Source organism: Alosa alosa, chromosome 4, assembly GCF_017589495.1.
Source record: "Alosa alosa isolate M-15738 ecotype Scorff River chromosome 4, AALO_Geno_1.1, whole genome shotgun sequence".
Lineage (NCBI taxonomy): Eukaryota > Metazoa > Chordata > Actinopteri > Clupeiformes > Clupeidae > Alosa > Alosa alosa.
Window position 1 is genome coordinate 17,261,928 of NC_063192.1, and position 26,742 is coordinate 17,288,669.

A 26,742-nucleotide genomic window follows, 5' to 3' on the forward strand; every position below is an offset into this window, starting at 1 on the left:
AGTTTTAAGACTACTTAAAAAAATGAGTTCCTGGACCAGAACTACTTAAAATCTTATCTTGAACATATTCCATGTGAAATTCTCATTAAATTCCCATAAGAGAGCACTCAATGTAAAAGTGAAAACTCAACACAGAAGACTTTCATGAACACATGACGTTTAATTAAAATATATTATATAAAGACAGCATAAAACATAATCCTAACAAATATGCATCAATTCATTTGCCCTCATCCATATTTTTATAGATGGCCTGCAAAATAAGTATAAAAAAACTGCAATTTTAACAAAACATGGAAGACACGTAGTGCCACATGTTGGGGCTGGGGAGTTGATGAGAAACATGAAACAGAAACATTTTTAATATCCTACACATCTACAATTGTAATCAAAATATTTGTGTAAAAGTCTTTCCTGTTTTAGGAAATAGTGTACACACACACACACACACACACACACACCAGCTGAGAGCCTGTCCTTGCTCCCCATGAGGTACTGAACCTGGATCCCAAGAGGTATCCTTGTCACCTCATTTATTTCTACGGTTAACAAGACCTGTACAAACAAAGCAGGATGAGGGCCAGGAAGGACTATTTGAAGTTTGAACTTTCATGTACTTCGGTCACCCCGATAAATGCTATTTGACACTTCCTCTGTGAAAGAACGGTGTGGAAAATCTAAATTTTCAGTTCTCAATAGCTCTCAGTTGATTGGATGTTTAAGGAGGAAGGGTGAGGGATCGTCAAGGTAATGAGAGACTTGCAGACTCATGGTATTGTACTGATGGATGTTTCCCTATGAGACCCGGATCATCTGGGCCACAGTCTCATCTCCAGCGGAAGACGAGTCTTGCTGCTCCTGTGGGTGGAAGAAGCAAGTTGATCATTACAATTAACCCACGCTCACATAGGCGTATGGTTATGCAGGTTTGAGCTTCAGTTCTTTCTTTCATTTTTTTGGGTCCCCTTTGTTGAATTCAATCTTGGGAGGTAGGTACAGTTTTCATAAATAAGTACCATGTGATGAAGTCCTTCTGATAAAATAATCAAAAACGAGTATGGGTCACACACACTTTAAATATAGCCTATTTGGTCCTTTTTTTACCAAGGACTTCAAGTCACCAACAAAACATCCTGGAAAAACTGAAGTCTGAATCAGACAATGACTAGCGTCACATCTTAAAATATATGAGTATTTTTGGACATAAAAGCGTAACTCAGGAGAATAGTGAGCATTGCAGACTAAAGGGCATTGGACAGGGAGAGAATTAATGAAGCCAAGCTAAAGCAAAGCAACAAAGCATGAAGATAAAAATTAAAGAGTCTTGTTAAATGATAACCAATTACTGATTTGAAAAAAGTTGAAAGTTGGCATGTTCTGTATTGTCATTTATTTAATGAATTAATGACAACAACAAAAAACAGATCAAATGAAAACATGGAATGACAGAATGGCAAATGTGTGCCAATGAATGGTAACAGAAAGGAGTAAGATGACAAACAAGCACGAGATTAGATGAAGGCAATCAGTTATTCTCAATCAACATTTCCTACAACTTCGCCATATGAACATGCAATAATTTGGGGGGAAAAATACACAATAAAGCAAGAGCAAAAACTTTTATAAAACAAACGTGAGCAAAGAACTCTGTGCCCAAACAGCACTGGCAGCAAAGAGTGAAAACAGCAGAGCTTCGAAGCAGCTGACGTTGCCTGTGGTTAAGGCTGTGGCCATTCTATGATATCTGCAATGCTGGCACCTTAAGTTAAATTAAGAAATCAACCACAACCTCAATAGTGAATGTACACAATATGACCCCTCTCTCATTTCGAGTCTTACAAGAATTTAACATACAATTTTATCATTTTTAAAAACAGGAAAAATCATGGAAACTCCAGTTTAATTCTTGCTCTAGACTATGTGCACAATGAATGGGTTATCTGATACATTCAACACTTTATATTTAAATGTCACCTTACAAGGTGAACATGACTTCTCTGAACAGGGGCTGTAGATTCAAGTGCCTGGAGTAAAGAGGAGCTGATCCAGAGACAGTTGGATGACGCAGGTTATAACCCTTGGGCCAGACTGCATAGCAGTGAGTTGGAGGTTCTTAACGAGATGTGGGGCTGGATCCGCCCAGAACCTCCTACTGGCCCATGGCGCATGCCAGTGTGGTGCTGTGCTCAAAACAGTCTTTTGAAAAAAATAAAAATTAAAAAAAGAAACAAAACAAAAAAAAAAAAAAAAAAACTCTCTCCAAGCCACAGAAATAGCTGCACACCCATGAATGCTGCCTAAGCAAAGACTCTGGGCAGCATGTCATGGCTTAAGCACAGTGGGGGGAGGGGATGGGGGGGGCGGGGAGGGGGTGGAGAGCTAAGCCAGAGGTGGGGTGCCTTGAGGCAGCCACTGCGAGCAGAACTCCACTGCTCTGTGTATATCCTGCTCCTGCTTCACACCACTCGTCTGCTGCTGCCTGTGCTGGTGCCTCACCTGCAAGGCGGCCAGGGCCATCTCCTCCTTGTCCTTGGGCGAAAAGAATCGACCGCCGTCACCTCGCTTGCGCTGCATGGCGTGGCGGTGGCGTGACTCATGGAGATATTTCTGTCAGGGAAGAGAACGAAAACACACAATGATGTATACAGTTGCACATGCAAAGTTAGCACTATAAAGGAATGATCAAAATGGTCAGGCAACTTTCTTTTTGATTGTTGACTACTCAAATAACCTAGATTTTGATGAGTGCTAGCTTAAAAAGGCCATCAGTTGATCTATTAATTTAAGTTTCCTATTGAAAGCATAAATGTGATTACATACATAATTTGGACATATGGCAGTGTAAAGTCTACATGCTGCAGTAGTGCATTTCCACAAAACTGCCAGTAAAAAAAAAAAAAAATTGTGTGAATTGTGTGATTCTGAACACCTGAAAGCCAAGGCTTATAATTAGTGAGATTCCTGAAATGGGATCTATTTAAGCCATTTAAGCTAGCACCCAGTGCAGACAATAGTCGCCACCCACATCCTAAGAGGCCCACTCACACTCACCCGCCGCTCCTTGGGGATCTTTCCCTCAGCCTCCAGCTTGGCCCGGGCCTGCCGCCTCTTGAGGATGCGGTGGTACTGCTTGGCATTGACGTAGAGAGGCTCCTCTTCTAGCATCTCTGCTCCTGGCAGGGGAATTCTCTGGATGGCTGGCACTGCGCCACCACCAGGCACCATCTGACAAGGGACAGAGCAGAAGAGAGAAAGAGGGAGAGACAGGTTTGGCTTAATTCACTTATGCTTAATCAGATGTTCTAGAGTTTAGAGCTTTTAAGGAATGGCACTGTCACAAGACAGTGTGGAGACAGTGACACCTAGAAGTCATGAAAGGAGGCTGTTGTTACTTGAAGTGAAAGGAAGAGATTACTTTACTGAATAGAATCCAATAGCTTAAAAATAGCACTGAAATTAACAAGAAAGTAGTAAAAAGAGTGACGAGAAGATATTAAATAATTAATATGAGAAACAAAAATGTTGCATGGAAATGAAAGATTTAAAAATTAAAGATCCCAGGCCAAACCCAGTAGTGATAGATATACACCATGAGAAGAGAGAAAGGAGATTTTAAGTGATTATGTATTACATTGTTGTGCTACACTCCAGGTCATCCCCAGTTTTGGTGAATTACTACTAAATGTATATGTAAAAATATTCAAGGTACCTCATGGGAAGGTCTTACCATGACCATCCCCCCCGCATTGACCATGTTGCCAGAGACGGGCAGCGTGACTGTGACTGTGCCCTGGCCACTATTGGTTGTGGAGGTGTTGGCGCCCCCTGCTTGCACAATCTGTGTGCCTGCCAGGGTTCCTGCTGGGATGGTGATCATCCCTGTAGAAAAAAAAGCCTTCACTAACTTTGAAAGAAAAAAAATACAATACCAAAAGCAATCATTTGAGTATTAAACAAACTATAAAATATATACAAAACTCCTTGTATGTAAATACCTTGCTGCAGGACGGTGCCATCTGCGTTAACAGGCTGATAGACAATGGTTTGGCCCTCGGCCGTCTGAGCCACTTGCTGCCCCTGCACAGTGATCTGCTGTCCCTTTAAAATGAAAGAACATACAGATTCAGACAGGACATTAAAGATCAACAACATTGATCACAGCAGGTTGGCGTTTCCCAAGAAGGACTGAGTCAGCCTTACGCTCGATGGTGTTTTAAGCCCCTACCGTCGACTTCAAGGCAACACTGCGACCTTCGACTTCAAGGCACCTAACCCTAACCATAACCTTAACCCTAACCACCACAATAAAACGAGCCTTACCTGGTTCTGGCCGGCAGTGATGGCAGCCTGTGGCTGCTGGATGATGATCTGCTGTGCCTGACCCTGCTGGCCCTGCAGCTGCAGCGTCTGCCCTCCCTGCAGCTGAATCTGCCCCGGCTGCACCAGCTGGATCTACAAGGCGAGGAAGATGACCAATGACAGAAACTGAAAAGTAGGAGGGACAGCCAAGAGGCTGGGGGTCTGGAGAAAATGGTCGCGCTCGTCTTCTGGTAGCCGCTGACAGCGCTGGCTTAAAGCCATGCATGCTGGGATTCACACAACGCGAAAAATGCACTGTATGAAGTCCAGCATGCACTGCTTTAAGCCAGCGTTGTAAGCAGCTACCAGAAGACGAACGCACCCAATGGCAGACCACTGGCTTACCTGCTGTAGGCTCTGCGCTCCAGACACTGGGACTTGCATGATGGTCTGGCCCTGGCCTCCGGGCATGGCCTGCACCATGATGGGCTGGCCAGAGGAGGTGATGAGCTGCCCGCCACTCACCTGCACCATCAGGGGCTGGGCTTGGACCTGCCAAGGAGGGACATTGAGGAAGGTTAGGAGGACCTGACAGTGGACTGTGGTGGGTTGACTTCACATGCAGCAGCGGCACCACGTGAAAGCGAGAGACACACAGCGGAGTAATGTGTTATGGCTCAGGGTTACCAGCTCAGTCTAGGCCCGTCACCTGCGTGTAGGAGTTAGGTCATGAATAGATGGTAAAAACAGCTTTTTTTAAAAGATGCTTATTCTAATTCAAAATGGCTATTTTCAGCTGTTACAGGAAACATCCAGTCTCAATGTGCCACAGATGTTTACGTCTCAAAGCACTTGGAAATTAAATTAGCTTCTCTAGTAGCTGGCAGGCAGGCGGAATTTTGATGGCCTGTCTTTAGAGAGGACTATTCCGTACTGTACATCTAAAACTATGATAAGACATGGTGCAAGACATGGCGACCCAACAGCACACACACATGCAGCATGTTCAGATGCGGCGTACACAGATTTTGATCCATGACATGAGTGACCATGCTGCAGGTCGAACGGATACCATGTACTTCACACAAGAGGGTGAGGAGAAGCATGCCGAAACACTGCGAGTGCATATGTCACTACACAATTGTCAGGAACTGGTGACAGGAGTTAAAATTTAAATTCAGAGTCTCTTTGTGAAAAGAGAAGCCACATGGCATCAAGCTCACATAGCTCTCTTTCGGCAGCATGTCTAACCATGTCCTCGTGGTGGGGTCACAACAGGATACTGAAGCATGCTGGTCTGGCTCACAGCACATATAGAGAGTGCATGCAGAAAGGCAGAGCTGGAGGTCAGAGTTCACACCACTACCTGGAGTGTCTGCACCTGCTGGCCTGTCGCCGTGGCCACAGGTGCCTCAGTCTGCAGCTGCACAGCAGTCACTGTGCCCTGTGCCTGCAGACAATGGCACGTTAGCTCAGTGCAGCCCACAGGAGTACATGAGCCACCATAAAAAAATAAAATAAAAAAAACACCGCCAACACATTGAAACACTTGCAGAATCAGATGAAACATCTAGTAATAAAGCACTGATTGTCAGTTGCCTCTCAAGTAATCTCAAGCAACACTCAAAATGCAAACACTCAGTAGATACTGCTGTCTGAGTAGCTGTTGACATTACTTTCTCTTCAACAAGTTTCTTTTTATCATACCTGCTGCTGAATCTGTCCATTGGTTGCCTGCACCACGATCTGCTCCCCAGTGTTGGCGGTAGTGTATTGCTCCATGTCACCGCACGTCTGGATTCTCCTCTACCTGTGAGAAGGTGAAATTCGATTGCAAAGGCGAGTTCTAGCATCAAGAAAGCCAAACACTACGTTTTTGAAGGTTTAATTTAGTCCAAAAGATGCGAGCTAATTTCATTTCTGTACAATAAATGTCTTCGGTTGAGAGAGAGACAAAGAGAGAGAGAGAGAGAGAGAAACCTGGTTTGTCACTGTCAAATGAAAGGCCTTTACTTCACCCGATGATCACAACAACTCAACACTAGAAAGCCACCACACTGCACCTGGTAGCTTACGTCAGTCAACTACCTTCACAAATGGTACAATTAAGGTAGAAACTGCCTACTAACAAGCAGAGAATTATTACAAGTCACCATGGAAATTCCATCACCCCATAAAGATACTTGTAAAGAAACTTGAATCAAAGGAACCCAACAATAGTAGTTTCAACTCAGGCGTGTAGCTGAAAGGAGTTCTAGCTAATAGCTAACATACAATGATAGCATTGCTAGTTAGCATGATTGGACGAAGTACGTCAACACTGACGATACTTGGAATCTTGCGATTTATTATTTCCAAGAAATCACGTAAGTTAGTTCTAGGTAATATTGCCATCTTCATCAGCTAGCATTACGTTCGTTATGTTTCCTGGGAAGTTACAAAGATTATCCTTTTGGTATGACTGAGAGAATGTTGGGGCTGCCGCGTAAGGCCACATCTACCAGTAACTGTTAGATGAAAGACTAGTGCCTTTTTGTTGTGAAACAACACAACCATACCTTCGAATATCGTTAGACTTAGCTGTAGAAAAAGAACGATGGGTATGTTATCGTCAGGTTGGCTAACATCAGCGCGGAGATCTGTCTAAACCCAACTGATAAATGGTTAGCTCAATATGGGACCTCAGTTTAGTACGGCTCAACATTACCCGTTTGTTCCCCCCCAAACAAAGGAACAACGACACGTCTAGCTAACTAGCTAGCTACCTTGTAATTTACAGCTAACTTTGCTTGCTAACCCATGGCATTTCAGTGAGCTTCACTTTCAACGCCTGTGTTGGTCTAGCACACCGAGGTTGTATTCGTCTCACGTTACCGTTTCAATTTCTGTATTTTGCAGAATTAGTAATTTGGTTGGTCAATGACAAACCAATCCGTGTTGTCAGCTACCATCCCTTTCAAGCCGTGCACCCTTTACCGTTTCTCTGCTGTCCGGTTATCCTCTGATTGGCTCCAGCGTAGATCTCAAAAACCCAATCATCAGAGTGTGCAGAGAAAATGGCGCTAATAAGAAACCCAGCCAACAAAGGGGCAGGGCAGGCTTGTCAGTCACGTGACTGTCGAAGACTGACCTGAAATAGAAGACGGATGGCACAATGCACAACACTCAACTACCTCAAGGGAGTTGATACAGTGTTCCAAGTTCACACAGAGACAAAATGTTCTACACAACTGTTGCAACTATGTAACGCATTTCGTTGTCGTCAACTTGAGTTCAACTGCTAGAGGCGCAGATTACAGCCTTTGGTCCAGTTAAATAAGATATAATCTAACGTAAAAACATTATTTATATTATTCATCTATTTGCAAAAAAATATGTCAGACAACATTGTTCACATTGTGTATTTTACACATTCAATGAATATGTTGGATGTAGAGTCTGCGCGATAAACGTATAACCTAAGGCCCACTTGTATGTGCAGAGATCATGAGGAATGACCAATTATTTGATGCTGTGGCAAAGGTTTCTTCCAGGATACTTCTGCTTCTTTACTGACCAAGTTGCTCCGCCCATAAACCGTAAAGGCCCCGCCCCGAAGTGTAACGTATTTCCACAAAAGGCGGAAGTACGTAACAAAAATGAGTTTTGGTATTTCCTAACCCATGCGTTTCTTGGTTTACCTCTTAACTTCCCCTGCTATCAGAATAGCCAATTGATCATCATTTATGTTCTGGTTAGTCTAACGACATTTCAACGTCTTGATCTTTTTTCTTTTTTTTTTTTGTTTGCAATCCTTACCGTCCTCGTTACCTCGCTTACCGTGTTGTATGGATAATAACAGACAGGTACGTTGCAGGTAGGCTAAGTTAGCCTACTTCATTTAACGAATTAATTTAGGCCAAACAGAGTAAGGCCATGCAAAGTTTAACGTCAAATACATTAAGGCAATGTTATAACAACAGCTTTTGACTATAATAGCAAAGTAGTTCAATAGTTCAGCATCCTGTCACCTGAAAGCCAGACAGTGCTTCAGCTGTTAATGTTAAACCTGTGTCGATGAAAACGGAATGCTAAAGTGTACAAACTTTCATTTATTTCAGTGTTAAGTATAAATCACACCCTTCCGGCCCACGGGGTTCCAGCTGATGTACAACAATGGCCATGCCTACAAGAGTGTTTTGCTTTGTGGCCTTCAAGCTCGGCAATGTCCCACTTAAAATGCCAGTGTGTACCTCAAGGCTGGCCCAGCATGATTTGCGTGTATGGAGTCAGAGAAGTCATGCCTCAAATCACAGATATACACGAAAGCAGGAGATTAATAAGGAGGATTTTGGTCTGGATGATATGGATGCACAGATTGAGGCAGTGATCAAGTAAGTATATTAGTCAAATCTAATAACTGTAAGGAATATTGTTTTATATAGGCTGTGGATGCTTTAATTCCATAGTATGTCTGATGGTATGGTATTTGCTTACAGAGAGGAGAAGAAAATAATGAAAACCTTGAAATTCCACAAGATCCATAGGCAGTTGAGGCCAAATGGAGCCCCAATAAGGACACTCACATGGGAAGCAATTGAACAGATCAGGTCCGACACTTGTACTTACAGGAATAATGTGAAATGGATACATAAATATACCATAATGTTTCTCCATGTTCTCTGTACTGCACAAAACATCACCATTTTAGTGACCTCCTGAACACTTGCATGCTATGCTTTTTTTTACACCAGGTTTCTAAAACGGGAGTCTCCAGAGGAGTGGACCATAGAGCGGCTCGCTGAGGGCTTCTCAGTCACTCCAGATGAAATTTCCAGAATACTCCGCAGTAAATTCACTCCGAGCCCAGAGCGGAAACTGAAGCAAGATAAAATGGTGTTGGCTAAACAACAGCAACCATCTCTTGCAGACGGGACTAAGGTTCAGCCCAGGTTACTGCCCAGGAACAGCACCCCGATTACACTTCCCTTAGGAACCACAGGAGCCCTGGTGGCTAGTCAAAGCAAAGGAATGATTAAAGTGGACAGTAAAAGCTCCACTGCTATTTCTCTGGGGACCCCACAACGGTCAACAGACCATTTGAATAGCATGGTGCCCACACATCACAAAGATAAGACTTTAACTATTGTAAAGTCAGTGGAGTTAGAGGAGGAAGATGATGTTGATTATTCTGAAGATGGAGAGGTCTGGGACAGGGTTACTTTTTCAGATGCAGAATTACAAGACGTTGCACATACTATGACTGAAGAACATATTCCAGTAGTACAGAAGGGGAGTGAATATTTTGACGCAGAAGGTAACTTTCTGTACCGGGTATGAATACTGTAGCATGTTATGTAAAACAGAACCAAGAATGCTTTGCATTTGAATGTGTAAATTGTACATTTGTGAGGGCAACAATATTAAACACTCCTCAAAGACTTGGCATAGTTAAAAATAAATAACACTTTCATGTGACTACAATTATACTCAATTTTGTTTTGAAAAAGATGAAGACAAATATTATTTTGAGACAAAAGCAAAATCAGCACAAAAGGGACACATTATTTATTTTTTTTTCTTCAACCAAAGCAAATTCTTTTCAATATACAGAACAAGAGCAGCTGATACAAAGTTGGAGCAGCTGAATATTTACAGAGCTGTCACATTTAATGCTATGTACATTGATTCGAAACCGCAAGACAACCACCACACTTCAGAATCCAGTTAAATTAGGAGCATCTTGTATATGTACCCTTTAGCCCAACACACCAACAGCAATCATTTCAACCGGACCTATTGTGCAAATAATGGGACATAAACTGGTTTGTCACTAGGAAACCATGGAGCTACAACTCGATTAGCTTATGTTCATCTTATCAGATCTCTAGGCTGCCACTGTTATAAATTGGGTAAATGGCAGTCAGAAAATATTGCTTTTAAAATGGCAGACGAGAAGCCATCTTTGATGACATGACCATTGCTTCTTGGGTTTACAAAGCCAAGCCCAGTTCTCAGGTAACTGTTTAAAATTGCAGTAGTCGTATGACTTTGGGTTGGCCAATATTTACAAGGAAACTCAGTGAGGCAGACCAAATGAGGTACTGGTCTTAGCTTTAAACGCAAAGCCCTCTACAGTATGTGTGACAAACAAGACAAGTTCCATTGGAAACTGAATACAAGGGATGGGCACAAAGACCTGATACCCATAATCAATTATTTAACATGAGCTTTACACCACTTGTGAAGGCACAAACTATACCTCCATGTTAGGCACTTGTTTGAACATATCCAGACAGTAGTGTGTACATACTTGCAGTGGGTATTCTCTCGTCAGGAAAATGTATATGATCTGCAGTATAAACCTGTGCAGTGGAGGCAGAGCTTTTTTTGCACTGGAGGTCTTAACATACATTAATGAAAGCTGACAGGGAAATTCTCTACTGGAGTATCTAAGTCACATTAATCACTAGCCTAAATGACTATTCATGTGTTTAATTCCATTTCAAACAATGAAAAAATAGACTAGGCATGGGAAGGAATTGTAAGGAAGACTTCTAACATGTAGTTCAATTGGGGGACACAATATACTAAACTATATCTCAAAATGTAGAAGGAACGTTAAAAGATACATCAAAATGTGTACATGCACTTTCTGCCATTTTTTTTTAATGGAAACGAAGTGGGAAAAAGAAAAAAGATTGAGAAATGGCTCACCTAACAAACATGCAGCTCAACAGCTATTGTGCTGTCTGATCAACCATTCTGGTGCAAAATTGCTGTTACTGACAATGTTTTGTTAGAATTTAAAACAATGATGCCCTCTACAAAAAACATCACACTTCTTTATGAATATAAACACAGCCTATCAAATAAAAGTATTCCATTACATTCCTTTACTCATGTTTCCTTCAAATGTATTCTCTCTAATAGAAGACAAGATTGCATTTTACAAAATGAGGCCCAATCAAGTGCCTAAATTCTAGCCAATACCCTTTGAAAATACTCTCCTTACGGGGTCTTACATAAACTTGTGCAGCCACAAACAGTATCAAATTATTCACAGTTATGTCTTTTGACAACAACTGACCAAATCCAGCTTGGTAAGCTTGCTTTGCTGATACACTGTATCTAAGCACTGTATTGCTTATTACATTAGAAATATGGCTGTCTAAACACTTATTCTATGTAAGTAGTTAGGTAAGAAGTTGGAAGTTCCTAGATGTTAATCCAAAATAAATATTAAACCAAAATAAAGGAACCTCTTAAAATATTCAAATCAATTCACAGAGGAGGAAAAAATATTACATTTGTCCATATTATTGGTGGATTATAAGGAAGTAAATGTAAATATGTATGTAAGGACCCCTAGAGAAAACTAATTTTGAGGTTGACAAGAAGGTAAAAAGAAAGACTGCCTTTAACAAATTAGTTTATCTGCACCCATGAACACACGTTTTTGTATAAAGATATGAATCTGCAATAGTACCTAACAATTTGCCAGACCAAATGACTTCCCATGCCAAATTGATGTTTTTACAACTGCTGTCCAAAAATTGATCATAAAAGATAAAACAGGTAAGTTTGTTTGTTTGTTTAATTTAAGGCCATTTCAGCAACTAAGGCTATTTAATGGCCAGAGCATTGTATGTTATAAGACAAGTAAGACTTACAACTAAGAGCGCTTACCACTGAAATATGCTCCGGTTGCTCAGCCTACAGTTACTACACCTGTCACTACAAGGTTCACATGGATACCGTTTTGTTGAGCGCCGTGCAAATGGAGGCATCCTATCCATCAGCATCAGCATCAAAGCAGGAAGTGGGTGATGGGGGTTAATGAAGGCTAGATCTGCAGGAAATGACAGTGTGCTCGAAGAGGAGAGAGTAGCCTTGCACTGTGATGAGATGAGACACCAAACGTCTCTCAGATTCCTGCAGCAAACCGAGATCTCCTCATTCCAGAAGGTCCTGAATACATATAGTACAATAGTGAATAATCAATAAATATACATTACAAAAGGCAAGCAAATACATAGTGATGGATACAGGGTCATTAAGACACAAGTTATGGACCTGTTAAATGTATGGCTAAGTTTAATGCTGTTGATCAAAACTGTGATGGTTACAGCACAGTTGATTTTTTGTCACAGCTGTAAAGAGAGAGAGGTTAAATGTGTTCATAAGAGTCCTACCTCATCTGAGTCATCGTGGAACTCAATCTTGGCAGGTGCTGCCACATTGGTGTCCAATGGCTCATCCACACCCTCAATGCCATTGACCTCTGCATTGTGTTGCAGGACAGAGTACCTGTGTACCAGGAACCTGTGGGGAACAAAGTAAGTCCTGTTGTCAAAGCGCACGGCACACTCCTAACATGTACTGACCAAGACAACTTTAATTGATGGGACCTTACATAAACATTATGAAATAGCGAACTACTTTTATTTTGTATTTATATCAAGTAAATAGATCAACTATTGCATTATGCACACAGAAAGGACTCACACTTGCATACTCAAAAATATCCACAACCTATATTTGATATGCAATCTGAACTTTTATTCATCTGAAAGCCTCTAAGTTTTAAAGATTTTTTACTTGAGGGTCTAAGGTGTCTGCATGTTTCACATAGCTCATGAGGTGATTGGTGACTATAATCAGGTATGGCAGGCTCACCTTCCTCCACAGACATATTTCTTCACAAAGAGAACTCCAGCTGCAATGCTGATCACCAGAATGACAATAACAGTGGCGATTATGGGAGCAGAGCTGGAGGGGTGGATGTCCTTCTGTTACGGGATAAAGTGAGGGAGACAGACATTAATCTCTTAAAAAAGTCCATTATTTGACATTCATTTTGTCAGAGGCCATGTACAGTTCAGGTCCTGCAGAGTTAGCTATATGGCTAATTTACATTTGTGGTCCCTGGGCAAGGGGGATAAAATGACAATAGACAATACAGACAATGAGATCAATACAAAAAACACTTAACTTTTACAATTTGAAAATTGTATTTTATAATAAAGCCTGAGAAGCCTGCATAGACTCACCAGCAGCTCTGGGTCTATGAGGTTACTGACACAGTTCTTGCTCAGGTCAATCTCCTTTCGCTCCGGCTGTTTTCCCCCCTCACACTTATCACCTGGAATTTTCCGGTAGCTGGAGACATAATAAAAGATACACGGAGGTCATCCAACATTTGGAGTTAACGATTAACCAGTACAAATACGGAAAGATGAATGGAACCCGTATTCCAAATATGTGTTATAGAAGAACATGGCTCCTCTCTGACAAAGATCCGGCAATCAGTCCTCCACTCCATCGGCTATCTACTCTTACTCTTGTTCCACCAATGGTAATCATGAAACCATAGGAGCTACAGTATCTGACCTCAAGTTTTATTTCCTACCTTCAGTTAAGATTTAACCTTTTGAGCACATTAAGCTACCCTTTCAAATACCCTTTCCGTGCCTGGAATGGCCTTACGCACAGGAATCTAAGGCCCACATAAGTGTGATATTCGTCGGATTTGACCAGCAACTCTCCTCCCACTCATTTCCTGTAGATAAAGCAGATGGAGATCCGGTAGCTGTGGCTTTGTAGACATCAAGGTTAAAAGGAGGAAGTCTTACCCACTGGTCTGCAGCTGTTCTTTCTTGCCATGGAGGCAGAACTCCAGTACATGGCCTTTGAGGTCAGGTTGCTCCACGCACTCCGAGCTATTTTCTGCACGGTAGTAGCCAAAGTCACTATGAAAGAGACACTGCACATTAACAACTGATAACACAGGTAACATAGATTAAAATGTTGTCAAAATACATAATCAAGTTACCAAATTCAGTGGCAATGAGAATTCAATCATCAAACAGAAATGACACATGATTGACAATTTTAGCCAAGGATGAGGACAGGGTGACATTCGAGGTCAGTGTGGGGGTGGTGGTGGGTTTGCGTAAGGGGCCTACCAGAGGAAGTCATCCAGAGTGCAGGGACAGGGCGTGTGCTCTTTGTTGACTGTGTAGTCCCGTCCATTCCAGCAGACTGAGTCTTTACGCAGCCTCAGGAACCTCTCCTTGTACCCCAGCATGCATCCATCATTGGGATCGCTGATGTCATCAGAGTGAGCCAGCCACTGCACATAGTCATTATCCTGACCTGGATGATGAAACAAAAAAGGAGTCAGACTTCTGTAAAGCAACCATTACTAATAATACAAATAAAGCTCTTCTTTATATTATTTATACTACAAATAAACATTATATAATTGAACATTTGAAGCTTTATTTATATAGATAGACATGTGTGCACAGTTGACAGAGAGATATGGCATTAGCTTGGAATCAAGCAGTGCTAACGTACAGTCCCGTGTCAGAAGCTCCCTGAAGTCGATGGTGATGGAGACCCAGTACTGGCTGAGGAAAGAGTCTCGGTAACCCCAGATGCTGACATTCATGGAGCGTGCTCCAGGCTCCGACGCCAAGCCAGTGAAGTAAATTGGGTCAGTGGTGAAGTTGTACACATGCCAGCATTGACCTTCATCAGTAGAGAACCTGCAGAAAATAAAACACAGATGCACACGAGTTAGGATGTTACACATGCATATACATACACGCTCATACAATAGTGTTAGTTAAGTCAGACGTAACATAATAACGACCTCAGAATAAACAGACACATTTGTATATCTTTCATGGATAATCCAAGAGGTTATATTTAGTATAGTGTCCTTTGAATCCTTTGATGTGTTCAGTTCTGTTTATTTTCCTACTTCATGCGTGTCCTTTTCTTATATCTTTAATGATTCTGCACAATGTTTGTGTAGTCTTCAAATTAATTACAACCATCTGCAGTCTAGTTCTCAGTGTCAGAGGCTGATTGTTTGTGGAAATCGTCTGTCACAGTAAACTTTTAGGCTGGTGCTCACTTGACGGTGGAGATGGGCTCGTTACTGTGCTCAACAGCCACCAGCAGGCCCCCCGAGTCCAAGATGGAGTAGTGGTGGGGGCCTTTCAGCGCCTTCTGCCACGAGTACCCGCCGTCATCCGACACATACACATCCGGCGTCATCACAGAGATGGCATCGCCCACACTGCCTGCAACCAGTCAGAAGAAATGAAACTGTCCAGGATGAACTAACACACACTCACACAGTGTAATAAAGATAAGCACGAATTCAAATACATTCCACCTTGTTTGTTTAGGAAAAGGTAAACTCTAGATAAGACTGGAGCTGGGTAATACATTACCGATGTATAACAGGAAGAGTGATTGTGGTGTTCAGTTTGGTGAAGTTTCGTACCGTGAGCCAGGATGAGTCCCACTGCATTGGGCTCGGAGAGGGGCAGCATAGGCACATTCAGCTTCATGGAGGTGCTGTATGACGCATGGATGTGTAGACTGCACTGCAGGATGAGATACCGCTCAGGGTCAAATCACTTGTACGAACGCAAATGTGCTATGTAGCACACAGACAGGAGAACAAGTGCTGGCCATAATATTGCCATAATATGTCAAACATCTATCTTTTAAAGAGCAACACCCTGAATGGAGCGTAACCATAGGGCGCCTTACCTTCTCCTTGTCTGCAGCAGTTGAGTCACACTGACTGTTTAGAGGTTTCTGGATGGGAACCCACTCTCCTCCCTGGTCAAAGGACATGACACTTTGCACAGACCCATCTACAGGACACAGGAAAACAGGCATTACATGCATCTGACAATACGCCATCTACACATTACAGGTTTAAGTGTCATGCTTAAGTTTAACCAAACAAAACACATCTGCTGAACTGTATAAAATATAAACTGTTTGGGCCTGACTCACACACATTAACAGTTAAAAATGAGGATAAACATTATTATATTGTGTATAATCACTCAATGTCACAATATGACACAGCACTGGCTTGCAATGACTTAACAGAACTCCCTCTGCTATACTTGTTCTGTTCTGTCACATTCTAGCATAGGTCATTACAAGGGCCACCATGGGAACTTCTAACATGGGTCCTGGTAAACATTCTGCCATTCGTAAAAAATGTTGCATCATGGGAAAAGAAACTGGTAGAAGAAAGGCATACAACGTCAAGCACAGGTCCGTTTATCTGATGGACAGTCATCCTTGAGTAAAAAAAAGCAGTGGGGCTGAGAGTTTCCTTAAACAGATCATTAGTCCTCTATCTTAAGATAAGCAGTCCTACCCTCAGCCAGAATGCTGGTGATGAAGACTCCGCGGAGGGAGGTGACGTTGGTGAAGTCAGTCTCGCCCCCTGTGGTGGTGTACAGGTGGCGCTCTAGAGATTTGGAGTACACCGTGCCCCGGTCATCTGACACATAGATGGTGCCATAGCCTGTGTCTGAGGGAAAAAAGAGAGCACTTTATTTATGATACGCATGATACAATGTAGAAACAAAAAGAATATTCCAGAAGAAGAAGGAAAGTGAAGACTGACCACCCGGTTCATCCACGTGCATGAAGACCATGTCGTTGTTTGCTGCCAGAATAGAGTAGAACTGTTCATGGCCCACAGCAGGAAGCTGGGCCATATTCCACACCTCTCCTTGGTCTAATGACACGTAGATCATTCGCATGTTGGTCTGTGGGACATACAGTAACCATTAAAACATATCCTTAGTTTTTTTTACTTATTTATCTGGCTCACGCTTTTATCCAAAGCGAATTACATATGATAATATACAATTATTACAAGGGCCATTCTCCCTAGAGCAACTTGGGTTTAAGTGCATTTCTCAAGGGTACAACAGTGGCAGCCGGGAATTGAACCCACAACTACTTAATGCACACACAAACCAATCAGCTATAAAAGCTAGGGCAAAATAATCACACTGTGACAAATGTGAATGTGATTTTGTCTAAATACTAATGACACACATGGTTACAAAGTCACAGTGCATGCACTGGCACAACTATACGAAACTTACACTTCCAGTCATGACAGAGGCAAACAGGAAGCGTCCACCAATTCCAAAGGAGTAGATCTTCTCGGCAATGGTCTTACTAGTTTTCCCGTAATCTGACGTCTTTTTCAGCACAAGCATTCCTCGGTCATCTGAGGAGAGAAAGAGAGAGACACACACACACACAGAGAGAGAGAGACAGACAGAGACAGAGAGACAAAGTTATCTCAACAGTGCAAAACAACTTTGAGTAACAACCACAAGAACTATTGCTTGTATTTAAATAATACTGTGCTCTTTCAAGGACTGGCATATGCCAACCACCACTTTTCCTCTGAGACCTGCAGTAATTTTAACAACATGGAAGAAACTACGCATATGTGAATTCGTTACACTTTTCATCTCACTCACAGCAAGATCCGTTGAGATTTGTGGTAAAGAACAGGGTCTTGTCAATCCCCCTTGAAGAATGAACAAGATGTAAGAGTGTTAAAGAGTATATACATAAATAACAAATTCTATATGGCTCTGGGTTCAGCTGACAGTATAAATCAATATGATGAGAGAGAGACTATCAAATATGAGAAATGTGAAGACTATCAAATATGAGAAATGTGCTTAATCTGACTTTTCAGTTGCAGTAATTTGATCATTGTAAGTAAAAACACTCATGTCAGTACGGACACACACAAAAATACACATTAATTAGACGAAAGTGGGTATTTTAGGCCCGGGTGACAACCTGTGTTTCTATAATTTCAGCAAGAAGAATTTCGTGCTGCATTTCCCCTCCCGCAAAAATGCCTCTTGCAGTAAAAACAAATGTCTCACTATTTACTTCCCTCTAACCTAAGAGGAACTTTTAGCGGCTCACTCTGGAGTCCTGAGCGCTGTCGGTCACGTGAGCTGCTTATCACATGGGTGTCGGTGCAACCTTGCCCTACTGAAACTCACACCTTGTGCAAACTGTCCTGTTTGGTCCAGGAACTCCCACCCTAGTTATGGCGTTGTCTGACCCAATTTCCCACAGGCTAAGGGTTCTAAGTGCGATACAGCAAGCATTCAAAAGGAGCGAGTTTCACTATGTGTCTATAAATATGCCTGAGAAAACATTGCAGTCATATCAACCCGCACAGAACATAAATAGAGAAATGGGGCCAGGCTCTGCTAGAAGGTTTATTTGACAGTCAAGAACCCAATTTCCACATTTTGTCAAGGTTCGTTCCACTGAGCGTTCTTCAGCATAGGATTTTGGTCAGTGGCTAATCCAGTAAAGAGCTGACACAGAGTGATCTGGGCTTTATGTGACATGCTTGTATCACCACTGAAAATTAGCAGTGATGGTCAACTGCAGCAGGCTTTCTGGATCTTACCATTTCATGAGGCAGACAGTTGAATGGATCATCCTCCAGTTTGAACCAAAGTTTTCTGACAACCACAGGTCATGCTGAAAAACATGATGATGTTATTAGGCCACCTACATGACATATCACACTGATTTAATAAACCTACACACATTCACAGAAACTACAAATTAGTATTCAGCTTCACTGCTTTCTACACAAAGTCTACAACTTTAGCATGTGTCAACTACTTAGCAATAAAATGTGCAGTAACATAATTTAGATAAGGACCGTGACTGATTATCTCCCATTAAACAATCATTAAACATAACTGACAGAGTTCAGATGTTGTTATGTTTGAGTCAACTGATGCCTGTATGAGGGAATTCCACTATTTAGACAGGTGTGGGTGAAGCGCTACCTTGTTGCTTATGACAACTAGAACATTGGGATCATGTGGGTTGTACATGATCTGCACCATGGGATGGAAGGGCAGGTCAACATGACTGAAGCTGTTTCCAGAGTCTGATGAGAGGAAAATCCTTGACCCTGAAGTTCCCGACACATCCCCAGTGAGAATCACCTGAGCAAACACAGTGGGAAAATGAACCAGGTATTCACAAACTTCAACTCACACAGATGACCACATCATGGTTTACATATGGTTTGAATAAACAAATTAAATCTTTTGACTACACATTTTTGCATGTACCAATAACTGATGTCAATCTATTGTGAAATGTTGAAATGTGTATAAATATTTGAACTGAAATGTTGCAAACTAGATGTACCACATAGCGGTACAAAATATGACCGCCGCTCAGTCCTGTACATCCGTTCCGCGAAAATAAATCACACTTCAATTTGTCTCCATCTTTTACTCCATCCCCCACTCTTGAAACTTTTGTGTACGCTTGTTTGGCATGCCTGAGTGTGTGTGTGCGGCTGCACAGAAAGTAGCCTACTGGTGCTGAAAAGGTGAATAGATTGTAGAATAGCCAAAGAAGATGTAGCATTGTTATAAAACCTTTAAAATCTCTAAACAATCTCAAGTAGGGCAGTTCATCACAGTTCATCCATTGCAACTGGATTGATGAAAGGTCACTTACACCTGTAGGCTACATTGTATTTGGGAAAAGCAAAAGGTATCAGCATAATGTTATTTATTTATTTATAAACAAAAACATCTCTGTCAGTTCCATGCCGTTTTCAACAGCTATCAAAAACAAAGGTCATTTTGGATGGATGGATTTTTTGTGAATGTTTTTTCTTCTACATAAGATTTTAGTCATCTTTAGTTCATGTGATACTTTATTGTCAATGCACAAATTAAGTAACAGTAGTCTGAAACGTTATTGTTAATGCACAAATTAAGTAACAAACGAAATGCTGGTTTACATCTAACCAGTGGTCCAAATAACTGACATGTCCAAATGGGCCTTGATGAAATGTGTCGCCAGACTGTTCCTACACATTTTAACGGGCCAAAGTTGAAGAGCTGTTGTCCGTTATTGTTCGTGCAAATATAGGCTGATTCATGTTCCCTTGCATTGTGTAACTGAGGTCCATGGCTAGTCTGGCTTTCACCAGACCAAGCTCAATCTTTTAAGAAATCAAAAAATAAATAGCGGGCAGATCAGGCTGGGTTCACCCAGCCTAGTCCATAGGCACCCGATATTGTTTAATTTTCCGATTGAGATATCCATGCTCTGGCTATTCTAAATGCAAAAATGCATCAGGGAGTTATGACAAAACTGTAACTGTGGCCTCCGGGGACGAAACGAAAATTTTCTGTAAAAGTCTAGTGGGGCTACATACCCACCAAATTTCATGTGTACCGGTGTTTCGGTGTCCCGGGTATCGTTGACCAAAAATTCAGGAAGTAGATGACGAAAAAAATTTTTAAAAAATTGACAATCATTATATGACCGCTTCGCTAGCGGCGGTCATAATAAACACCATAGTTTATGTACCTACGACATCATCCTCACCTTCCCACAATTTTCAGGACCTATAGCGATGCCAAACTCTGTTTGAATGAAGGTGTTGTTGATGAGGTCTGTGACATCCTGGAAGGATTTCCCATAGTTCTCACTAGTACAGGAGCAGACAGAAGAACCAAATACCATAAACCAAAATAGACTTGAAGTTGAAAGTATCATTATTGAGACATAAGCATAACATAAAACCACTCATCACTAAAATGAGACAGAAAAGAAATGCTCATTACCTTCTGTATAGTTTGGACTGACCAAACCTTAGCATGAATAATGGAACCTGAAATGTTGTCAGAGCCAGGACAACCTGTATAGTGGAGAAGACAAACAGCACCATTCAGACAAGGATTACAGAACCTTCCGGAAACAATGATGTCATCTCAGTAGAAGGTTTATGAATTTTCTCCCAGTGGTGCGATGACTGTGGGTGAAATCATGTCTGCCCCTAGGGATACGCTCTATGGTAGTGGCACTGCTTAAAGCCAGTCTGCTAACTCCCTACAAGAAATAGAAAATAAGAGCATCCTACACAGTAGTGGTCGAGTATCTTTAGGACAATACACAAGGTTTGATCAGAGCCATCAAGAGAGTGGAATGCCTATCAAATCAGCGGAAAGCTAAAGGCAGAAAAACCACACGGGGAACCTTCATATTTCTTCATTTCTGAAAGCAGAAAATCCACATGTGCAGCCACCATAATTTTTTCATTTGTAAAGGGGAACGCATTCCCTTCCTTCATCTGTCTGCACAGATCAAAACTCCCTCGATATCCCTAAGAACACAGACATTTTTCGTGGTAAAGGCTCTCTTGCCTTCCTCTTACTCACTCTGCAGGGGGTAGAGCCCATCTCTTGGGAATAATCAAAGTGGTATAAACTATGCCAAAAATGGCTAGTCTTTATTCACTTCCTGACAAAGTTCACGTTGACCAAAACTTTGTTTCAGGGCTACTCTCAGTGTGCTGCTCTTCAGTGGTGAACGTTTGTATTCACTGTATTCTATTAGCAGTACTAACACATGGAAGGAAAGGCACCAATGCATACAGGCAAAACAGAGGAAGGGGATGCTTGGCTTGTAATGTCACTAGAGCACATTTTTCCTAGTGTTTTAGTGTAGTGCTCCTCAAGAGTTTGTTCGGTTCAGTGAAGCCGTTTGTTTTACTGAAGGCACAAAACCGGTTCCCTTACAATAAGGAGTTCACAAAGGAGGAAACGGCAGTAGTCAGAGCTGAGGCTGCTCGCACAGCTCTCCAAGGCTGCGCTAGGCTAGCTGCCTCAGCTTGTCTGTTGACAACTCCCTGCCATCTCCTCACCTGTGGCCTCAATGTTACACACTGCACGCATTTATGACCATGGCAAAATCAGTCGTACAGTTATTCAGAAAAACAGTGCAAAACCAAATATTACCCACTTAGCATACAAAGTGACTGCCTTAGAGCACACTAGCAGTTAGTGGAGCCTTGAGAGTCATTGCTAGGCCAAGGTTGTTATGCTTGGTGCTCCCACAGAACAGCACAAGGGCATCTGGGATATGGAGACTTTTCAAAGAAAAAGTAAAACTATATCTCCCCATCATGGCACACCTTTTTGATAATAGGTGTCATATAGTAATAGATCACTATTACCTGACTTATCCTGACTGTGTGACAGTCCTCCATTTATCCACTAGCTTTTTATGGCTATCTTTTAACACGGGCTGTTCACAACACAATACAGCCTTTGAATGAGATGCACCAAACAACATCATCTTGGTGATCTTGTGATTTCCCAATTGAATCAAGCCAACCCTGTCTTATGATGTCACTGTTTGAAGCACTATTTGGTGAAAAAACACATAGGCGCTAAATTTCACATGGGAGAGCATTAAGAGCATTGAGGGCCTGCAAGACACAGAGTTGGCAAACCTGTTCAATACTGGGGCCAATATGATTGCAGGTGTGAATGAGAGGGTCGACTTTACACCCCACTGTAGTTTCACTGCAAAATCTGAATATCTTGACTCTCATGCAAAGAGCCCAATTAGCGAAGACCGGTAAATGCTTCACTCTAAAAAGTCCAGGACACAGAATAAATGTGTAGGATCACTTGAGAACACTGTGCCTGTAAGGAAATGCTCCAATTACAGTCACATGTAAGGGACAAGTAAGGGACAAATAAGGGCTGTTCACCAACAGCAGACCTAAGACATTCTTAAAGAATGGCAGAGTGGGCTCCATGTCAAATTCAGAGCTGAGGAAGCTTAGTAGACTGCTATAGAAGCTGCAGGTGCGTGTCTCAGTGAGAGAGAGCTGCAATGAACAAACAGGAAAGTGTGAACCACAGAGTGAGAACTTACCCCAGTTCCATCGCCAACCCAAGCAAGGGACACAGAGCCACTCAGATCGTTGAAAGAATACTACAGAAAATGAAAACAAAAGTGTTAATACATAGTATGGATATAAAGCATTTTGAAATGTTGACACTTATTTCACACTTCTGGATGCATGACAGGAAGGTTTTACAGGAAATGCCAGCGGATGTTGCCCCCTGATCAGTATTTGGCACAAGATCAAAAAGGAACTTCTGCAAATTTCAATACTGAAATACAGGCACAAACTAAAACATGCAAAGCTTCCTGCCTTCCTGATTTGTGTTGCATGACTTTTTACCAAATGGTCATAATATGCTATTTTTAGTGTTCACACATTACATGCCTCATTTATGAGACAACTGCAAGATTTGAGAAATATACCTTTCATCTGTGGCACTAGTAAAATCAGCATTCGAAGTGCAAAAAAAGTACCCTTTTGAGTGAATTTTAGACTGAAAAGAGAATTTGGAGGGAATGTTTAACTTCACATTAATTAAACTACTTCTCAACTCCCATACCTTCAAGTTTCCAACATGGTTTATGAGTGAACAACTGGTCATGTCATGTCCATGACAACCAGTATCAAGTTGTTTTTTAAAATCCTTCCCACGAGGAAGTCAACAAAATTATATTCCATTTCTGTCTTTAATAAGTCACTGAGCTAAAATATACTTCAAAACATTAGCTGGAGACCTTTGCCTAAACATAATATGAGGAAGTATATGTAGGTGTTTAAAAAAGCTATTTAGATTTCCATGAACCTGTCTCATTACAACAGCTCATTGGAGACAGTCATTTTAAAATATAAAGATATGGCAACACACTACATTCACGTCTTATTTTTAAAAATTAATTTGAGTTTGTCCAAGTGAGACTTGCTGAACAAATATTTGTATACACAACAAGGGCCCCTATATCTATTTCATGCCTTATTATTACAAATGGCTTTAAGACAAGATTTTGTCCATATATTGCACTCCAGCGAGCATCTTGGTAGAAAGAATATTTGCATTCCACACACAATATAGCTTTTTAATGATCTCCTAAGGCATGCATGTGCTTGAGAAGTATTTCATTGACTCTGTGTTTTCTTACCGAAACGTGACATGACCAAAATACTTTCAATTTCTCTGTGCACTCACTGCATCTGTTACCCTGAATAAAACACTTAAATCCTCTAATCTCCTAAAGCAGGTCTGCTCTAATTTGTCCCACACCACCATACACACACTGCATAAGGAATGACTGGCAGAATATGCTCAAACCACTCGAAAACACATAAGGGGAGGATCAGAGAAAATAGTATCTTTAATGAAGAATGATCTGACACCTATTCTCACTACATTGGATAATGACTTTTAACGTGCAGGCCAAAGTATTTTCCAGAATTCAGTGAAGGCAATAGTGGAATAATAGGCAAGAGGACAGCCAGACTTAGCTGCTGGCTGAAAGCTCTAGATCAATTCTCCACCCCGTGACAGGAGGCCTGTTCTGTATGTTGTTACACAAGTTTATCCAGTGCAGTGAGTTTGGACCATCTGAGTCGCCCTTAAGCCATGTACTGCGTGTGGGATTGTGCTACCCCCAAAGAGGACGTCAACAACAACACTTTATTTCTTATACTGACTCATGTAAAACCCGACCAAACGTTTTGGCTCTTTATTAGTGAACTGTAGGCTATATTAAGGCATTATAGGCATTTAAACTTTGTCTGTTTTAAGAAGAGGAGAAACAAAGTTGAGCTAATTCTTCCTATACACTTGTACAACATAATAAGTATCGTAGCCTATCGTATTCATACCTTTGGAAAAAAGAAATAGGCCGAAGCTAAGTCTAGAGGACAACAATAGACAAAAATGGGCTATGTGTGAAGATTTCACAGGTGCATGAGCAATTCAGTGACTTACGTTGTGAGTATTGTCGGCTAACTTGGTCTGGTATCCCTGAAGAGCATTGCAGGTGTCTTCTTTTTCATCGGTGCTTCTCCTATTAACTTTTTGCCCAAGTGATCTTCTTGCAATGTGGTGCTGTCCCATTTGGGAACTCTTCGCGAAAAAAGATGACTGTGAAGATTGTGTAGATCCCTCTCGGAAATCTACACAAAACACCACGGGTAACAAAAAAACTAAGAGGCAGTACCACAGCCTCCCCATTATTCCAATGCTGTCTAAATCCAAATGGGATGATGAATCAAATGTCCATGTAATGCTAGTAAATTGTAGGTCGCTCCAGCGCGGCCGAAGATGTCATCAACAAAAACACAGTTTTCCTGACAGCGGGCTATCTGATCTGCTCATCGTAGAGACGGGTCAGTCAGAAGGTAGGCTACGTTTCGAGGCGGCGCGTTGATGCACAACGATATTTCCTAATATACTATTAATTTACAGGAATTTACGACTGTGCGTTAAGATTCAACAAAACGTACTCCTCGAATAAATCGACGAAAATGTTACATAAAGTAATATTGTGGTTGCATTGGTGCCAAAATGTCCCTTTAATATGAGTCCCTATATTAAAACACAGGACTGCATCTTGGAGGCAAGAGTAAATGATTGGCTGTTGCTTCATGTGACAAGCGAAGCTCTTATTTTGATTGGTCTGCATCTTGTTTGTTTGCACAGGTTAAAGCAACGCTCATGTTTGGTTGTCAGGGACCAAATCCATAGACAGTAAAAGACCAAATCTTGTTAAAGCGTTTACATCATTAAATTATACTGAAACTAGCTTTAATTGCGTTGTTGCAAAAGTAAGCCCATCTCTTGACATGTCAAAGAATGCTTTGGGACATAGAGTAATATTATTTCATACTTTTAGAACTAATACAATAACTGCCATGTGAATAAAACAGTTGAATAGACTACCAAACTCATGTTAATAGCCTACGCCACAAAAAATCAGCAGTTGTACCAAAACATAATTGATTAATCCACTACAATAAATGTATCTTCTGTAGAGGTAGGCCTATAGCCAGTGCTATTATATGATACACTGTAGCATCTGGCCAGTGTCGTGGTATTGCTTCCACGGATTATCAAATGCTCGAGCTTTACTAAAACCCAGAGTGCTCTCTCCCTAATCCTGATTCAGTGTAGCCTAGACTGGCGCCTGACTATGTATCATTTAAAAACGATAGCACCAATGATACGACTGTTAATCTTAAACAAAAGCCATTGCAAATGTGGTATAGATGTTAACAAGTAACCCATGACCTTCATTTAATTAATTGTATACCCAGAGTGATACATGTGCCTTGTTATTCCTATACAGAATTATATATAAGTATCTTTTGTAGACTGAAGGCCCTCTATGGTCCATTACCTCACTGTCTGTACAGGCTACTATCACTGGGTGATACTGTTGTAAGCATGATGTCTGTTTATTCTACCAGGTCTGTCATTCAATGGCATGTGCCCCTCTGAACCCTTTTTATAATTTCTGTGTTGATAGACTTATTTATTACCCATTGGGTAAATCATATTTATCAATTAGGCCCATCCAAGGCAGTGAGTCTAATTCTGCTGCTAATGAAATTGTCCCCATGCATGTGATTTGATGAAGGGTCCTGCAGCAAGGGTTATCCCATGACTGTACATCATGTGGTGTGAGGAGAGGAGAGTGGGATTCTGTGTCACTCATGCTGCCTCACTCAAAGCCCCACCCCCACCTTTCTGAGGCGTCTGGCCCAGTGCAGCCAATCGACTCAGAATTTCTATGCTCTAACTGAGGCACATTCTTCTCCTCTGCAATGGCCTTGATGAGAATGCTGGAGGGAGACTGTTAAGCACTTTCACACCGCCAGCATAATGGAAACCTCAGACTCACCCTATCAGATTTGCCGGTCTCTCCACCCTAAGA

At 41.5% G+C, this 26,742-nt stretch overlaps 3 protein-coding genes across 18 annotated transcripts; 1 reads left to right on the forward strand and 2 right to left on the reverse strand.

The window, feature by feature from the left end:
• Positions 1-140: 140 nt before the first annotated feature.
• On the reverse strand, positions 141-7,385 carry nfyal (nuclear transcription factor Y, alpha, like). Of its 16 annotated transcripts, none has more exons than XM_048241893.1 (10): positions 7,276-7,385; positions 6,007-6,109; positions 5,663-5,749; positions 4,705-4,851; positions 4,321-4,452; positions 3,996-4,098; positions 3,710-3,879; positions 3,046-3,225; positions 2,497-2,607; positions 141-858 (listed from the first exon to the last, which is right to left on the reverse strand). In XM_048241893.1, the coding sequence occupies exons 2-10, from the start codon at positions 6,079-6,081 to the stop codon at positions 796-798; spliced, it is 1,068 nt and encodes a 355-aa protein (XP_048097850.1). In that variant the 5' UTR covers positions 6,082-6,109; positions 7,276-7,385; the 3' UTR covers positions 141-795. The 16 variants fall into 16 exon arrangements, with proteins under 16 accessions (XP_048097850.1, XP_048097854.1, XP_048097849.1 ...); XM_048241897.1 differs by having other exon boundaries at positions 5,666-5,749; positions 7,174-7,361; XM_048241892.1 differs by having other exon boundaries at positions 7,174-7,361.
• Positions 7,386-7,934: 549 nt separating this feature from the next.
• Positions 7,935-9,756, forward strand: ngrn (neugrin, neurite outgrowth associated). The gene is made up of 4 exons (XM_048241286.1): positions 7,935-8,144; positions 8,400-8,672; positions 8,778-8,888; positions 9,033-9,756. The coding sequence occupies exons 2-4, from the start codon at positions 8,455-8,457 to the stop codon at positions 9,616-9,618; spliced, it is 915 nt and encodes a 304-aa protein (XP_048097243.1). The 5' UTR covers positions 7,935-8,144; positions 8,400-8,454; the 3' UTR covers positions 9,619-9,756.
• A 67-nt stretch (positions 9,757-9,823) lies between these two features.
• On the reverse strand, positions 9,824-25,417 carry sort1b (sortilin 1b). Its single transcript, XM_048241285.1, has 20 exons — positions 24,795-25,417; positions 22,873-22,932; positions 20,772-20,845; positions 20,533-20,635; positions 18,963-19,124; positions 18,572-18,645; positions 17,610-17,659; positions 17,223-17,350; positions 16,733-16,877; positions 16,481-16,636; positions 15,853-15,959; positions 15,581-15,683; positions 15,206-15,374; positions 14,641-14,831; positions 14,247-14,436; positions 13,914-14,030; positions 13,332-13,440; positions 12,958-13,070; positions 12,474-12,603; positions 9,824-12,249 (listed from the first exon to the last, which is right to left on the reverse strand). Exons 1-20 carry the CDS (start codon positions 25,038-25,040, stop codon positions 12,235-12,237), a joined length of 2,442 nt encoding a protein of 813 aa, XP_048097242.1. The 5' UTR covers positions 25,041-25,417; the 3' UTR covers positions 9,824-12,234.
• Between the last annotated feature and the right edge of the window lie 1,325 nt (positions 25,418-26,742).

Excerpts from the sequence above, each read along its gene's own strand:
- nfyal (XM_048241893.1), bottom strand. The coding sequence starts at position 6,081 with ATGGAGCAATACACTACCGCCAACACTGGGGAGCAGATCGTGGTGCAG. Across the intron at positions 4,852-5,662 it reads AGGTGCAGACACTCCAGGTA|GTCCAAGCCCAGCCCCTGAT; the intron begins GTGGTGTGAACT and ends CCTCCTTGGCAG. Across the intron at positions 4,453-4,704 it reads GAGCGCAGAGCCTACAGCAG|ATCCAGCTGGTGCAGCCGGG; the intron begins GTAAGCCAGTGG and ends CTCGCCTTGTAG.
- ngrn (XM_048241286.1), top strand. The coding sequence starts at position 8,455 with ATGGCCATGCCTACAAGAGTGTTTTGCTTTGTGGCCTTCAAGCTCGGC. Across the intron at positions 8,673-8,777 it reads CAGATTGAGGCAGTGATCAA|AGAGGAGAAGAAAATAATGA; the intron begins GTAAGTATATTA and ends ATTTGCTTACAG. Across the intron at positions 8,889-9,032 it reads GAAGCAATTGAACAGATCAG|GTTTCTAAAACGGGAGTCTC; the intron begins GTCCGACACTTG and ends TTTTTACACCAG.
- sort1b (XM_048241285.1), bottom strand. The coding sequence starts at position 25,040 with ATGGGGAGGCTGTGGTACTGCCTCTTAGTTTTTTTGTTACCCGTGGTG. Across the intron at positions 16,637-16,732 it reads GCACGTGGATGAACCGGGTG|ACACAGGCTATGGCACCATC; the intron begins GTCAGTCTTCAC and ends TTTTTCCCTCAG. Across the intron at positions 15,960-16,480 it reads CACCAGCATTCTGGCTGAGG|ATGGGTCTGTGCAAAGTGTC; the intron begins GTAGGACTGCTT and ends TGTGTCCTGTAG.